The following is a 16,715-nucleotide window of genomic DNA, read 5'->3' as shown; positions in this document are numbered from 1 at the left end:
TGCGTTCCTCTGAGGCCGCCACCGCCCCCTGGCCCAGTGGTGACCCCGCCCTGGCGTTCCTGCCTTGGTCCTCCGCGGTAGTCCAGTCACCCAGTGTGGCGACGCTGGGAAGCGTGCGGTCCAAGGCACCATTGTGCACTACTCTGTTGGGCACCGAAATAACTGAACGCTATTTAAGCCCGCAGCAGGTTGTGACCAGCCCGGGGTTTGGCGCCTGGATGAAAAGGAAACGTCGTACTTGAGTTGCTGTGATGGGCCGCTGCTTGGATAAACTTCGAAAAGGCAGTGACTACAGCTAAGTCAAGAGGTGGCCAGAGGACACTGGGCCTCCTCCTCCACCCGCCAAATAGAGAACTCAGATAAGAAATTAGCACGCTTGCTGTAGAAGCTCAGCCTCTCGACAACCTGCCCGTCTTTTCCAAGGCCTGACCTCCTCTGCCCTCCATGCATTCTGCAGCCTCAATTGGCGAATACAGTTGATCGTCTTTGATTCTGGGTAAACCCGAAGTGAATATTTGAAAACACAAAATGTAATTGCCTGTAGGCTAGAATAGACTTGAAAGCATATTCAAATACTTAAATTAAGACAGGAAAGGCTTGTTAAGGAAGGAACGAAGGTATTGAGAACGAAGTTGATACAAAGTAACGTTATTTGATAGTTTAGTATAGACCTGTAACAGCTTTATCGATAGAGTAGTGTGGCTTTTGCTGAAAACAGCAATGGGAAGAATTTTAAAGCAGAGGCAAAATGTAAAGAAACAATAAAATTGTTTTCAGAATATTCCTTTCAGATGTCAATTATAGAATCATCTTGATCATTTGCACAATGACTTTTCAAATGTGTCAAATAACTGAGCATCTTGACTTAGACAACAGGATAACATGCTTAAAAATAGAACTTGCTTTTATCTTCCTTGATTTCTTTCTATGATTTCCAAGGAAAATGCTGGCTTCAAATACTGGGATGGGTTTATCCAACTGAGGTCTGAGAAAGAAATTAAAACTGAACAACTTGCTTTTTTCTTCCTTGATTTTTCTGAACAACTTCCATGGAAACTTTTGCCTCATATAGTGGAATTGGTTCATCCAACTGAGGTCTGAAAAGAAATGAAATTGTTAGAAATGTCATGTCTAAAGATGAGTAGAACATATAGGATGGTAGAGAAGACAATTGCTATTGCTCAATTCTAATACTTTAAATAATTCAAACAAACATGTCCATTAGTACTTCCACTGTTAAAAGGGGTTAAGTCTTGAAAGGAAAAAATACCTACTTTATATACTATTCCCTATTTTATAAGTGATAAACAGATCCTACTTTAAAACAACACACATAGTGTGATTTCAAGTTATTGGCTACTTCATGTTGCTTTGGGAGGGGTGATGAGGAAAAGCAAAGGGTAAAGTATAGTATGGAATACAGTGAGGAAAAGTCACAAGTCACTCCTATCTTTGGCTTATTGGTGTACTACCAGATACACTTTGAGATATATTAAAGAACAGCTATTTATCTAAACTAATAAAATATGGAGGTAATAGGTATACTGTAAGAGCTGAAACAAAAATAGAAATGCTGATATTATCTCCTTGAGAATAAAAAAATTAAAAAATGATTCAGTTACTTTATCATACCTAAAAATACCAGTCGAGAGCTTCTCCATCACATCTTTTAAGATACGTAGCTGGAAAGATTGTTAAGGTGGCAATGTAAAGACAAGACAATTAAACCAGTCAATAAATAGAAGATGCTAGGCAGGTCACTTTTTAAGTTTTGTACTTTCAGAGAGTCAAAATGTTGTTACAGAAAGTCTGTAAGTCTTTACATTTACCTTAAAATAAGGAAATGGTTTGAGAGAGCTGGTGGTGTAATAAAGCCTAAACTTCTGAGCACAAGTGATGACAGCAGCAAGCATAGTGCTGCCCTAAGTGATAACCACTGTTACCCCCAATGGATGGTAATGGAATAGTGTCTAGTTTTCATTCTGCACAACTTATGTCATTTTTGGTTAAAAACAATTTTAGCACTTACATCTCTTACTTTAGAAACACATTTATAGACTAATCTGGATAATAGGCTCAAAATTTGTTTATGGAAAACTTAATCAAAGCCAGACATGGTGGCTCATGCCTGTAATCCTAGCACTTTGGGAGGCAGAAATAAGAGGATTGCCTAAGCTCAGGGGTTCCAGATCAGCCTGGGCAACTTGGCAAGACCTTGTCTCCACAATAAATCAAAAATTTAGCCAGATGTAGTGGCATGCGCCTTTGGTTATAGTTATTTGGAGGGCTGATGTGGAAGGATCGCCTGAGCTCAACAGGTGGAGGCTGCAGTAGCCGTGAGTGTTGCTACTGCACTCCAGCTTGAGTGAGAGTGAGACTCCCACTCAAAAAAAAAAAAAAGCCAGGCACAGTAACTCACATCTGTAATCCCAGTACTTTGAGAGGTTGAGGTGAGAGGATTGCCTGAGCCCGTGGGTTTGAGACCAGCCTGGGCAATTTGGCGAGACCTCATCTCTACAGTAAGTAAAAAAAATTAGCCGGGTGTGGTGGCACACGCGGAAGGCTGAGGTGGAAGGATCACCTGAGCCCAGCAGGTTGAGGCTGCAGTGGCTTTGAACATGCCACTGCACTCCAGCCTGGGCAACAGAATGAGACTCCAACTCAAAAAAAAAAAAAAAAAAAATTGCAGGGTGTAGTGACTTAAGCCTGTAATCCCAGCACTTTGGGAGGCCAAGGCGAGAGGATTGCCTGAGCTCAGGTGTTCGAGACCAGCACGGGCAACTTGGTGAAACCTTGTCCAATAAATCAAAAAATAAGCTGGGCATGGTAGCGCGTGCCTGTAGTTCTAGCTACTTGGAACACGAAGGCGGAAGGATCGCCTGAGTCCAGCAGGTCGAGGGTGTAGTGGCCATGTGTGTGCCACTGACCTCCAGCCTGGGCAAAAGAGTAACAATTCAACTAAAAAAAAAAAATTGTGCCCGTGACTATAAGACCACCCTGGGCAACTCTAGAATATATCAAGAAAAATCAGATGGATGTGATGGCACATGCCTATGGTTCCAGCTACTTGGAAGGCTGATGTGGAAGGATCACCTGAACCCTGGCACTGCCCTTCAGCTTGGGCAACAGAGTGAGACTCCAACTCAAAAAGAAAAAGAAAAAAAATTTAATCAGTATATAGTTGTTCCTTGGCATCCAAGGGGAATTGGTTTCTGGACCCCTTCGAATACCAAAATATATAGATACTCAAGTCCCTTACATAAAATGGGTGGTATTTACATGAAACCTATGAATATCCTCTGTTATACTTTAACTATATATTGCTTATAATATCTAGTGCAATGCAAATGCTATGTAAATAGTTACACCATATTTCTAAAAAAATTTTTTTTTTGAGTTTGAGTCTCACTCTGTCACCCAGGCTGGAGTGCAGTGGCACGCTCATGGCCACCGCAGCCTCGATGTGCTGGGCTCAGGTGATACTTCTGCCTCAGCCTTCCAAGTAGCTGGAACTACAGGCATGTGCCACCATGCCTGGCAACATTTTCTTGATTTATTGTAGAGATGAGGTCTTGCCAAGTTGTCCAGGCAGTCCTCTCACCTCAGCCTCCCAAAGTGCTGGAATTATAGACGTGAGCAACTGCACTCAGTCTGAAAAAAAAATGTACTATTTTTAATTGTTGAATTATTAATTTTTGTTTTTTCTGAATATTTTCTATCTGTGGTTGGTTGAATCAGAGGATGCAGAACCCATGTATAATGGAGGGCTGTTTGTCACTAACAGAATTAGAAAATGATGCAGAAAACACACACACACTCCAAATATAAAAAAAAAAGAAAATAATGCAAAAATTAATTATCTTGATAATTTAACTGAAATTACAATATTGGGATCTAGAGTCTATATGATTGTTAATACTGCTGAATTATTTATATCCTAGGCTCTTGTCAGCTGCAGTTACTCACACCTATAATTCCAGCACTTTGGCAGGCTGAGGCAAGAAGACTGTTTGAAGTCAGCAATTCAAGACCAGCCTGGGCAACGTAGTGAAACCTTGTCTCTAAAACATTATTTAAAATAAAACTTTAAAAAAAGAATCACATATTTGGAAAGAGATGTCTATGTTAATCAACAGCAGCAATGTGTGAACTGATTGAGGGGGTTTGCACAGGTGAGGACTAACGTCTGATTCAGGACTTTAGACGATATGATCATAAGCCATTTAAAAAGTAATTTAGCTGGGTGCTGTAGCCCAAGCCTGTAATTCTAGCACTTTGAGAGGCCTAGGCAGGGGACTGCCTGAGTACGAGGATTCGAGATCAGCTTGGGCAACATGGCAAGACCTCATCTCTACAATAAATCAGAAAGTTAGCCAGGTATAGTGGTGTGTGCCTGTAGTTCCAGCTACTTGGAAGGCTGAGGTAGAAAGTTCTCCTGAGCCTAGCTAGTCGAGGCTACGATGGCTGTGAGTGTACCACTGCACTCCAGCCTGGGCAACAGAGTGAGACACTGACTCAAAAAAAGAAAAAAGAAAAAGAAAGACCTAAGGAATATTAACTCATTTTTTTTTTTGAGTTGGAGTTTCACTGTCACCCAGGGTGAAGTGCAGTGGCACCCTCACAGCCACTGCCACCTTGACCTGCTGGGCTCAGGCAATCCTTCCGCTTCTGCCTCAGCCTTCCAAGTAGCTGGAACTACAGGCACTTGCTACCACGCCCAGCTAATTTTTTGATTTTTTTTACTGTAGAGACGAGTTCTCGCCAAGTTGCCCAGGCTGGTCTCAAACCCCCAGGCTCAGGCAATCCTCTCGCCTCGGCCTCCCAAAGTGCTGGGAATATAGGCTTGAGTCACCAAGCCCAGCTTGTTTCCTATCATTGATATCATTTAAAGAACTTAGTAGAGTACAAGGTAAATTTTAAGCCAGAAACTCAAATCAGTGGATTAAAAGGATATAAAGATATTTTCCCTGTTGTACATTTGACAGATTCCAAACTTCATCATTAAGGAAAGCCACTGTTGCTCCCTTGAGGAAAAGGCAATGGCTATCTGGAGGATCCAACTTGAATAGAATAAAACAAAGACCTGATCAGTTACTGTGAGTTTAACAGCAGAAGGATGATTGGTATCTTGAGGCAGAAAAACTACAAAAATTAAATACTATCCAAATCACAAATCATCAGCACACAAACTTTAATAAGAACATGTAAACTATACATTTTCCTTCTATATCATGAATGATGAAACACCAAGGTGATAAGTATATACATGGCAGATGCAGGGCAATCTAGAATCTGGTGATAAATTGATGTGGGGGTGTGTATGTGTGTCATTCCTTGCCACTACTTACCAGTCACCTTTATAAGGATGTTGGAAAACTGATGAAGATTAGTATATGAGAATTATGGTATTTGCGCATCAGCCATGATATAAATATGGAATTAGAATTCTGCTGAAAAGTATAACTTTGGGAGATAACTTATATACATACACATATATAGGAATTCCAATTTGAATAGGAGGTTGTGCTAATTTTATACAGAAATATTTTGCTAAGTATACATCAACAATATTTGTTACTAAGAAAAAAATGCTATTTGAAATACCATTTCAAAACTCATAACTCACTACTCCCAAATCACTGAATAAAATTATACTTCACTGTAGCTGGAAGAGCTTCTCTACCAGGCAGTATGTCAACATTTTGGCCAGATGTAGATAAAGTTAAAACAAAACAAACTACGTTTCTGTTGGAAACAAAATATGGAATGGAAAAAAAAACTACTTTTCTTTAAACATAGGGTATAATTCAGAATTTGTACCAATTTAGCCATATTTCACCCCCAAAAAGACTTAGGCATTATTGTTTTGTTACTTCCACCCCTTTGGTGTAATAGTAATGCTTTATTATTTCTGATAATACCTGAAGGTTTTCTTCTGTTGTTACCCAATGGCCTCCAACACCAAGAAGTGTAATGATGTCATGTTTATGTGGTAGTAGTTGTAATTTTACAGCTGGCTCATCATCTTTATTATATAATCTCACTTTCAAGAGAATAATTTTTAAAAGAGAGAGAAAAACAAGAAACAAATTTTATAATAAACTGACAATAATTTATTCTTCAAACGAGTTCTTATTTATTTATTTAGGGATAGGGTCTTGCTATGTTGCCTAGGCTGGCCTCGACTCAAGCAATCTTCTGGCTTCAGCCTCTCAATTAACTGGGACTGTAGGTGCGCACCACCACGCCCAGCTCTCTCTTTACTTTTTATTTTATTATTATTATTATTATTTTTGAGTCGGAGCATCATTCTGTCACCCAGGCTGGAGTGCAGTGGCTGTGATCTTGCCAGCCGTGATCAGCCTTGACCTGCTGGGCTCAGGTGATCATTCTACCTCAGCCTTCCAAGTAGCTGGAGCTACAGGCATGTGTCACCACACCCAGCTAATTTTTTAATTTATTGTACAGATGAGGTCTTGCCAAGTTGCCCAGGCTGGTCTCGAACCCGTGGGCTCAGGCAATCCTCTTGCCTCAGCCTCCCAAAGTGCTGGGATTACAGGTGTGAACCACTGCGCCCAGCTCTCTTTACTTTTTTAATGTACAAGTGAGGAAGCACTTTTCTTAGAAAAAGACAACACACAGTATATTTCGATACCTTAAATTATACTTTTTGCAATTGGTTATACAATTTACCTTAAATTCAATTATAAGTGAAATAAATGAACAGCCTATCTTCATTTGAAAATCAGACAAGGTAATGTAACATATAACTAAGTCTGATAATTCTGCTCATAATATTGACAGCTTAATATATTGAGATGAGTTGATTTCTGGTTAAAGAATTTATAGACTCTGGCCAAGTGCAGTGGCTCAATCTGTAATCCCAGCATTTTGAGATGCTGAGGCGAAAGGATTGAGGGGTTTGAGATAAGCCTAGGCAACTTGGTGAGACCTTGTCTCTACAATAATTCACAAAAACCAGCCAGGTGTGGTGGCATGCGTCTGTAGTTCCAGCTTCTTGGAAGGCTGAGGCAGAAGGATCGCCTAAGCCCAGCAGGTTGAGGCTGCGGTGGCCGTGAGCATGCCGCTACACTCCAGTCTGGGCGACAAGAGTGAGACTCCAACTCAAAAAAAAAAAAAATACATAAAAACTTATAGACCTAATTACTAACTATTGAAACATCCATTTGAAGAAAAAGACAATGAATTGTTTATACTTCCACTGAGATTTTTCTCTGAGTTATTTTCAAATCTTGAAAACACTGGTTAAAAAAACCCAACCATGATAGTTATAGCCATATTTATCCATGATTCTTACTTACATTAGAAGATAAACCCTAACAAAGTATAAATAGAAGAACTTTGCAGGCTTGTAAACCTATACTTTAGGAGTAATAGCATTACTTAAGTATAAGAGTAGGAGTTAAGGTCAGGCTCAGTGGCTCAGCCTGTAATCCCAGCACTTTGGGAAGCCAAGGTCAGTGGATTGCCTGAACCCGTGGGTTCAAGACCAGCCCAGGCAACTTGGAGAGGCCTCGTTTGTACAGTAAATAAAAAAAACTAGCTGGACATGGTAGCACGCGCCTATAGTTCTGGCTACTTGCAAGGCTGAGGCAGAAGGATAGCCGGAGCCCAGAAGGTCGACACTGGGGTGGCCGTGAACGTGCCACTGCATTCCAGCCTAGGTGACAGAGTAAGACTCCAACCAAAAAAAAAAAAAAAAAAAAAAAGAGTAGAAGTTAAATATACATTAAACTAAAGACATTCAAGAAAAGTCAAACTGGAACAAATTTCTATGTAGTTTCCAAAGAGACTGTAGAAGTCAGCCATCTAATAGAGAGCAGCCACACATAGCAGATCTGACCGAAGAAAGCATCTCAAAATGGTGTATTACCTGGGAACCTCTGAGGTGTAGTTATGTCATTTGTTACTCAAACTTCAGTGTCTATGCTTTGTTTATTTTTTAACTTTTTAAAAAATTTAAACATAAAATTGAGACGTGGTCTCACTATGCTGCCGAAGCTGGTCTCAAACTTCTGGCCTCAAGCGATCCTCCCATCTTGGCCTCCCAAAGTGCTGGGATTACAGGTGTGAGCCTGGTTTCAATGTTTGTGCTATAAAAGGCAAGCATTTTCTCTTGGGACAGTGCTTACAATGAGAATAAAATGAAGAGGCTTCAACTAAAATAAACAAGTCTTTAGTTAAAAACAAAACCCAAAATTAAACATCCACTTCAATAAATGCATTAATAATTATTTGTTTTGAAATTCATCAAACTAAAAAAATTAGACAGGTTACTGATTTCATAAGGTACCTACCTCCAGCATCTAGGACAATATCCACTCCTAGGCCACCTGTTTCTTCTAAACAGCTTTCAGCAACATGGACTTTCCCATTAGAGACATCAATCACTCGAGCTGTAAAGGACAGGAGAGCAGGCAATTGTACTGTTCTGTATGTGATCAACACAAACAAATCAGGGAAAAGAAAAAGAAAGCAAATAGCCGGGCTTGGTGGCTCAGCCTGTAATCCCGCGCCTTTGGGAGGCTGAGATAAGTGGATTGCCCGAGCCCGCGGGCTCGAGACCTGCCTGGGAAGCGAGACCTCATCTCTACAATAAATCAAAAAATCAGCCGGGCATGGTAGCGCATGCCTGTAATTCCGGCTACTTGGAAGGCTGAGGCGGAAGGATCGCCAGAGCCCAGCAGGTGAGGCCGGGAGCGGCCACTGCACTCCAGTCTGGGCTACCGAGTGAGACTCCAACTCAAAAAAAAAAAAAAAAAAAGAAAGCAAATAAATATCTATTGTCTGACATGAGTTATTGAAATAATTACTGAATTTAAAGGCGAAAATGCCAATTCAAATTATAATTTTTCCTCATATAACCCAATATTGGTAAGTTTCATTCTAAATGAAGGGATTGGTATATTCAACGAAATAAAAAAGTGAATATTTTGGGCAACCCCCTCGGGTCCCCTCCCACTATGGGAGCTTTTCTGTCCTCTCAATAAATCCTGCTTTCTAAAAAAAAGTGAACATTTTGTGGATAAGGTGATCCATGACAGGTTTGTTGATGCAGAGGACTATTCTCTATTGTTATAGGATATGTTGCCAGAATTGACAATTTGAAAACACAGAGGTTTATGTAAACATGCACATACATGCACATGTGGACACACAAAGATATGAACTGGGAGACTAAGCAGTTTCTTAAGTATGTTCAGAGCTAAAAAGTTCACCAATATATAGATGTTCCTCAATCTACGATGGGGCTACACCCCAATAAAACTATCATAAGTCAAAAAATGCATTTAATACCCCAATAAATCCATCACAAAATAAAGTTATAAATCAAAACATTGTAAGTCAGAGATCCTTTGTGTTTCTGCAATGATTATCATCACCAGAGGCTGTTTAGTCCTTTCTCAGTCACAGTAATCCTCTCACTTCCCCTCTTGCTCTCTCAAATGAAGAACAATTTTAAAGGTAAGGAAAAGAATCATGATGCTTTTTAGGAGAATTAGAAAGTTGAACTAATTTAACTGGTTGCTTTAAGGTATTATGTTAATAGAATTACATAAATAGAACAATAGAAATTATTGAATTTTTTAAAATTCTAAGAATTTTGAACAGGCATATGAAGATGTGTATATTTCATTTTTGTGTCTTATAACAGCTTCTTGTTGAAGAGAATTCTTCTCAGTGCTTCTCAGATTAGAGGTATAGTCCAATAGTCATCTAGGATTGGGCAATGGGGCAGAGGACAAAAGGGAAGGGTCACAAAGCAATCTAGGAAGGGCAGAATTAACCAGCAAGAAACCTTTCCCTTCAACAATACTATTTAGGCTCTCTTTCTCCAATCTATTTTTAAATCCTTTCTTTTTCCTTGTTCCTCCTTTCTCCAACCCCTATACTGCCTTCCTTCCATTTTTTGGTTTATCTCTGCCAGAATCATAATGTAAAAATGAAAATAAGGGCCGGGCGTGGTGGCTCAAGCCTGTAATCCCAGCACTTTGGAAGGCTGAGGCAAGAAGATTGCCTGAACCTGGGGGTTCGAGGCCAGCATGGGCAACTTGGTGAGACCTCGTCTCTACAATAAATAACAAACTCAGCTGGGTTTGGTGGCGTGCATCTGTAGTTCCAGCTACTTGGAAGGCTGAGGTGGAAGGATCACCTAAGCCCAGCAGGTTGAGGCTGCGGTGGCCGTGAGCATACCACTGCACTCCAGCCTGGGCAACAAGAGTGAGACTGCAACGCAAAACAAAAACAAACAAACAAAAAAGGAAATAACATGGACTTGAATGTTAGGTAGGCCTGGGTTCAAATTTTATTCCAGTCATTTTTCTAATTATATATTCTTGGATAAGCTATTTAAATTCTCTGAGATGCTGTTTCCTAGATGGCCAACACAGGGTTGTTGAGGAGTTAAGGAGGCAACATCCATGCTAACACTCATTGAATCTTCCTTTCCTTTCCTTCTTGCCCTACACTCTGCTCATTCTCCTGCTAGCTTTCTGTTTCTTTCTCTCTTTTTTCAGTATTTTCAGTCTCTATTTTCTTCCTCCTCTCTATAATTATTGCTATTAGGATAGGTGCAATCTTTTAAAGAGCTCACTAGCCTCCACCATGTCCTGTTCATCATAAACCATATCTAACCTGTGTTTCTGTGTAAATGAATCACCTTCATTCCTAGTCTATCACAGAAAATAGACAACTTTAGAGGTATATCACAGAGTAAAAGAGGTTGAGAAATATACAAAGTGATATAAAAATATAAAACCAAAGAGGCATCAGGTATTTCTAAATTGTGTCGAAGTTCACCTAATTCAAACTTGGGTATATTGATTTTACAATGGGGGCAAAAAAAGAAAACATACTGAAAGATGTAGGTTTTAAAAATTTAAATAATTGGCTGGGTACGGTGGCTCATGCCTGTAATCCCAGCACTTTGAGAGCTGGAGGCAAGAGGACTGCCTGAGCCCAGGGATTCAAGACAGCCTAGGCAACTTGGCAGACCTTGTTGCTAGAATAAATAAAAAAATTAGCTGGAGCCGGGCTCGGTGGCTCAGCCTGTAATCCTGCGCCTTTGGGAGGCCGAGGTGAGTGGACTGCCTGAGCCTGCGGGTTCGAGACCCGCCTGGGCAACTTGGCGAGACCTCATCTCTACAATAAATCAGAAAATTAGCCGGGTGTGGTAGCGTGCGCCTGTAGTTCCAGCTACTCAGAAGGCTGAGGCGGAAGGATCACCAGAGCCCAGCAGGTCGAGGCTGCCATGGCCGGGAGCATGCCACTGCCCTCCAGCCTGGTGACAGAGTGAGACTCCAACTCAAAAAAAAAAAAATTAGCTGTGTGTAGTGGTACGCACCTGTAGTTCCAGCTACTTGGAAAGTTGAGGTGGAAGGATTGCCTGATCCCAGCAGGTGGAGGCTGCAGTGCCTGTAAGCATGCCACTGCACCCCAGCCTGGATGACAGAGTGAGACTCCAACTCAAAAAAAAAAAAATTAAATAATTAAAACTATCAAAAAAATTAAATTAAACTGAATTAAAACTATCACTTGAGTAAATTTGGAGTAGCACAGATACTAAGTGCATTTTAAAACTGATTTTCACATGGGTTTTTTTTACTATATATGTGCAGTTTTTAAAGGTGATATCCCTTCAAATTTCCTATTTTAAAGACTGTTTTCAGTAATGTTACCCACCTATGGAAGGCCGAAGTCTTTCAAGGCATTGCTTGTCTTCAAGGCTGCATGCTGTCGAAATCACTTTGGCTCCTCTATGGTGTGCTAACTGAATAGCTATTGTACCAAATGCCTGTGTGGAAAAACATACAATGGTTTGGTAGGTATTAGGGTAGAGATCATAGCTAATTCATTTTGTAGATTGTTTAATAAAGTGTAATTATTTCATGTTACTTTAGAATATTTTTATGTTATCTAAAAGGAAAAGAGAAAAAATATGGACAAGTTTAGTAAAGGAAGTATCTGATTGACTTTCTTCTTTGGAAGGGCTAGTGGGAAAGCTGCATATGTCACATGCTGTCACTTAATCTGCCCATAGCACATAAATTCCAGGATGGAGGGCCACATTCAGATACCTGGCCATGGAAAGAGAAAAATGGGCCTTTAAGGACCTTGTCAACATGATGGTCTAAGCTGATTAGACAGTATGTATGGAGTTCAGCTACCTCTCTTTAAAGACAAAAGCACTTCAAAACTCCATCCTGTTCTGGACCCATGGGGTAAATTCAAAGAAACACTACTGTCCTGATGCTAGACTCAGGCTAAGCCAATGCTGAAGATGGTTCTACCATTTCTTCAAAGAAAAGCAGGAAAAAAGTATTTTCATGAAAAGTCAATTAGAAAATAAAACTGTAAATTCATTTCAAGTTCTTAAAAAATACTTTTAGATTATAATATTTTTACATATTTAAGAAACCATACATGTAACATGCTTAAATTAGGACATTTTGATCTTGTGTGTGATACATTTAAAAAATGCCAACACTTATTAACATAAATCTAAGGCTGAGACATATGATACAACCTGTAGGGAGTTCTGGAGTATGACTTCAAAGACTCATGAACTATTTCAGGCTTTGTGTAATAGTGAAAAAAATGGCTTATCTGCCTTTTAATGTGCCAGCAGATTCAAAGTAATAAACTAATCATACTAAATTTAACTCTTATCTTCTGTTGAGAAAAGCTGCTTATTATAGCCAAGTGGGATGGTAGTAAAGAAATCAGTGACTAAGGTATTGGCAAAGAATTACATTAGCAAATAGATAATTCATTTCTAAATTTCCTAAGTTTACTGTATGTTGGTCTGTTTCTTTTGCTTTTTTCTTTTTTGAGTCAGGTTCTCAATCTATCACACAGGCTAGAGTGTGGTAGCTCCATCACGGCTCACCACAGCCTCAACCTCCTGGGCTCAGGCAATCTTTCTAACTCAGCCTCCCCAGTAGTTGGGACTACAGATGCATGCCACCATGCCTGGCTAATTTTTTTTTTTTTTGTAGACACGAGGTCTTGCTATATTGCCCAGGCTGGTCTTGAACTTCTAGGCTCAAGTGATCTTCCTGCCTCGGTCTCCCAAAGTGCTAGAATTACAGGTGTGAGTCGCTGTGCTTGGCTGGTTTGTTTCTTAATAAAACGATTAGCACCTACACTTGCTCCATCCATTATCAGCACTGATTTTCCAGGAGAGAGATGAGAAAGATAATGCAGAGCTGTATAGGCTCGTACTCCATCCCGAATGGTTCCAGCTGCTTCTGTCCATGTAACCTTTTCTGGTTTATGAACTATCACAAAGAACAAAAAGAAATAATTTGTTAGCAAGTCCCATTTACCTGCCTCCTGGCTCTCTTTTTTGCTTCAACTCTACCACCAATGCCCTGGTCCAAACCCCTTCTTCCCATTATCTACTATCTTATAGCTTCCCTGTTTCCATTATTGCCCATGCACAATCCATTTCCCACATAGGAGCCAGTGTATGTGCTTTTTTTAAAATTTGGAGTCTCACTCTGTCGCCCAGGCTGGGGTGCAGTGGCACGCTCACAGTCACTGCAGCCTCAACCTGCTGAGCGCCAGTCTTCCAAGTAGCCGGAACTACAGGTGTGCACTACTACACCCAGTTAATTTTTTTGATTTATTGTAGAGACAAGGTCTCACCATGTTGCCCACGCTGGTCTCCAACCAGCGGGCTCAGGTAATCCTCTTGCCTTGGCCTCCCAAAGTGCTGGGATTACAGTTTTGAGCCACCATGCCCGGCCCTGTATGTGCATTTTTATTGTGAAATAAAACACATGCAAAAAAGTTCACAAAAGTACAGCTGGATGAATAAATATAAAGCAATTATGCAAGTAACTATCATCCTGGTGGAGAGTGAGAACAAAGGCATCAACCCTGCAGCCTCTTTTCTCCCCACCAGAGGCCACCACCATTCTCACTCAATTTCTTATTTGCTTTTAGAGTTTATCACTCAAGTTCTCACTTCTAAACAATATAACTTAGTTTTGCATACGTTTTGAACTTTATTTAAATGAATTCATACCATAAGCATTCTTTCCTAGTTTGCTTTTTATGTTCCACATTATTATTATTATTATTATTATTTTGAGTTGGAGTCTCACTCTGTCACCCAGGCTAGAATTCAGTGGTATACTCATGGCAACTGCAGTCTCAACTTGGGTTCAGGCAATCCTTCTACCTCAGCCTTCCAAGTAATTGGAACTACAAGTGCATGCCACCATGCTCAGCTGATTATTTATTTATTTATTGTAGAGATGAGGTCTTGCTAGGTTGCCCAAGCTGGTTTTGAACCCCTGGGCTGAAGCAATCCCCTTACCTCTGTCTCCCAAAGTGCTGGGATTATAGGCGTGAGCCACTGTGCCCAGCTACATTATGTTTTTAAGACACCCTTTTTGTGCACAAGACTGTTGCAGTGTTTTCATTTTTGTTGTTTGATGCCATTCCACTTTATGAAAAACACCTTCTTTTGCTTATCCATTTTCCACCTGATGAATATTTGTGTTGTTTCAAGTTGTAATTACAAACAATGCTACTAAGAAGGTTGTTGTATGAATGCTGTATGAAACAGTGCTACAAAGAATGTTGTTACACTGTGCATAGTTTTCCCTGGGATATCTAATTTGGACTGGAAATTCCAGGTCCCATAGTATATCACCTTCAACTACATACTTACAAAGTGATTGTATCAATTTACTCTCCCACAAAAGTATCCTGTTTCTGTGAATGTCCTTGTCAATCCTTGGAATTATCAGATTTACACATTTAAAAAATGACGTAAATATGTAATGGTTTCTATGCTTTAATTTGCTGTTCTCTGACTAATAAAGAAGGTGATTATCTTTCCATGTTAAATGGCTACCTGGAATTCCTTTTGTGAAGTAACTGTTCAAGTCTTCATAAATTTTTCTCTTGTTTTTTAATAATTTATTGATTTACAGGAGTTCTCTATATATTTATCTATTTATGAGCTGGAGATATTATTTTCAACTTTATGCCTTCTTTATTCAATCTCTTTAACAGTATCTTTTTTTAAGTTTTGAGTTGGAGTTTCACTCTGTTGCCCAGGCTTGAGTACAATGGCATGCTCACAGCCACCACAGCCTCGACTTGCTGGACTCAGGCGATCCTTCCACCTTAGCTGGAACTACAGGCATGCACCATCACGTCTGGCTAATACTTTAAATTATTTATTGTAGAGCCAAGATCTTGCCAAATTGCCCAGGTTGGTCGACTGGGCTTAGGCAATCCTCTCGCCTCCGTCTCCCAAAGTGCTGGGATGACAGGCGTGAGCCACCATGCCCAGTTAACAGTATCTTTATAAAATAGAAGCATCAGAATATTTTTTTTGGGGGGGGTTTCGCTGAAATTGAATTTGTATTCCAAATGACTATAACGTCAGAATATTTTAAAAACAAGTAATACCCTAACACTTTGCTGCTTAAAATTTATCAATGGCTTTCCATTGTACTTGGAAGAAGATGCAAACTCCTGATAAGGTTGAAAAAGCTCCATATGACCTGACCATTAAGCTATTCTTAATGTTTCACTATTTAATTTTTGGGTTTATGTTGTACACTGATGAGACGTTTCTCATAGTACAAGAAATTTTTTCTCATTTTACCTAAAATCAACTTTAACACATTCAGTCTTTACCAGCTCTTTCAAAATGTTTCCTCTAACAGCCATAGAGTCACACGAACTAGCAACAGCGCAGTCGGCGCTGCCTTTAGCAAAACGAGTGCCATCTAGTGGGGAAGTGGAGCCTTCGAGCACACATGTTGAAAATGTTCAGGCAGGTTAAAACAGTGAAAACATATTAAGCACCAGGTGATAGCACACAGAGTACTTATTCCTTACAAAAGTCTTTAAGATAGCTATTCTCTCAACTTTACAGATTAAGAAATGGGGTTCGGGGTAGTTAATTATTTTGTCTAAGGCCACATAGCTCATAAGGTGAGTGTGTGACTCTAAAGACAGCCACAATGCCCACTCAATCTACCTACAATTTACTTACTGGCCTTTTGGGTAGAACATCTCCTGTCAGAAGAAGCGGGATTACCACATTCATTTAAAAACTCAATCACGTCCTGGACTACATGGCGCAATCCCATCTCTTAAAAACATCAATTACGCAGTCCTACAAAACACCCTGCAAACTGCAATAAAACTACATTTAAGATTTCAAAGGTTCCAAAATTGTGTGGTTAGATGTGGATTAATGTCAAGATCATTGCTTCTGTGTGGGGGTCAACAGGTGTTTATTATGCTACAAAAAATGAAACAAATAATAAGAGCCATATGTAGATAAATAATAACAATATATCAGCATTCAATAATTATAATTTTATTATTTCTGGTTTACGTCAAAAGGGATAAAAGAACCACAATGTTGAAAATGTGTGTGAGATTGTTAATGAAAAATATAATTATTTTTATATTTGACAGAATGGTTTAAGAACTGAAAGTACAAAAGAACTGGAAGAATTACTCTACTTTTTAACTTTACTACTGTCTATTTTGGGCAACAGGATCAGTGACACATTCTGTGGGGTTGTTTAGAACCTAATTCTTTGGTCTGGTGAAAGAACAGACTTTTTTTTTTTTTTTTTTTTTGAGTTGGAGTCTCACTCTGTCGCCCAGACTGGAGTGCAGTGGCCGCTCCAGGCCACCGCAACCTCGACCTG

The 16,715-nt window shown here is 39.8% G+C and overlaps 1 protein-coding gene across 5 annotated transcripts in view; it reads right to left on the bottom strand.

Annotated features, from left to right (window-relative positions):
• Window positions 1–531: 531 nt before the first annotated feature.
• The window catches only part of CRYZL1 (crystallin zeta like 1), a 46,093-nt gene continuing 29,909 nt past the window's right edge, over window positions 532–16,715 (bottom strand). For 2 of the 5 annotated variants that reach the window (XM_008073411.2, XM_021706656.1), the window contains 7 exons: window positions 13,168–13,301; window positions 11,704–11,815; window positions 8,319–8,417; window positions 5,922–6,043; window positions 4,955–5,060; window positions 1,633–1,678; window positions 621–1,097 (listed from right to left, as the gene is read on the bottom strand). In XM_008073411.2, the coding sequence (XP_008071602.1) occupies window positions 998–1,097; window positions 1,633–1,678; window positions 4,955–5,060; window positions 5,922–6,043; window positions 8,319–8,417; window positions 11,704–11,815; window positions 13,168–13,301 (719 nt within the window). In that variant the 3' untranslated portion in view covers window positions 621–997. Of the gene's footprint in view, window positions 1,098–1,632; window positions 1,683–4,954; window positions 5,061–5,921; window positions 6,044–8,318; window positions 8,418–11,703; window positions 11,816–13,167; window positions 13,302–16,715 lie in introns of all 5 variants that reach the window. The other 3 variants (XM_008073412.1, XM_008073413.2, XM_008073414.2) reach the window with 3 other exon arrangements.

This window comes from Carlito syrichta, unplaced genomic scaffold, assembly GCF_000164805.1.
Source record: "Carlito syrichta isolate Samal-C Ts95f unplaced genomic scaffold, Tarsius_syrichta-2.0.1 Scaffold315835, whole genome shotgun sequence".
In the NCBI taxonomy this organism is placed as follows: domain Eukaryota; kingdom Metazoa; phylum Chordata; class Mammalia; order Primates; family Tarsiidae; genus Carlito; species Carlito syrichta.
Note: the sequence above shows the minus strand (reverse complement) of the source record. Positions and strands in the feature narration are given on the sequence as shown.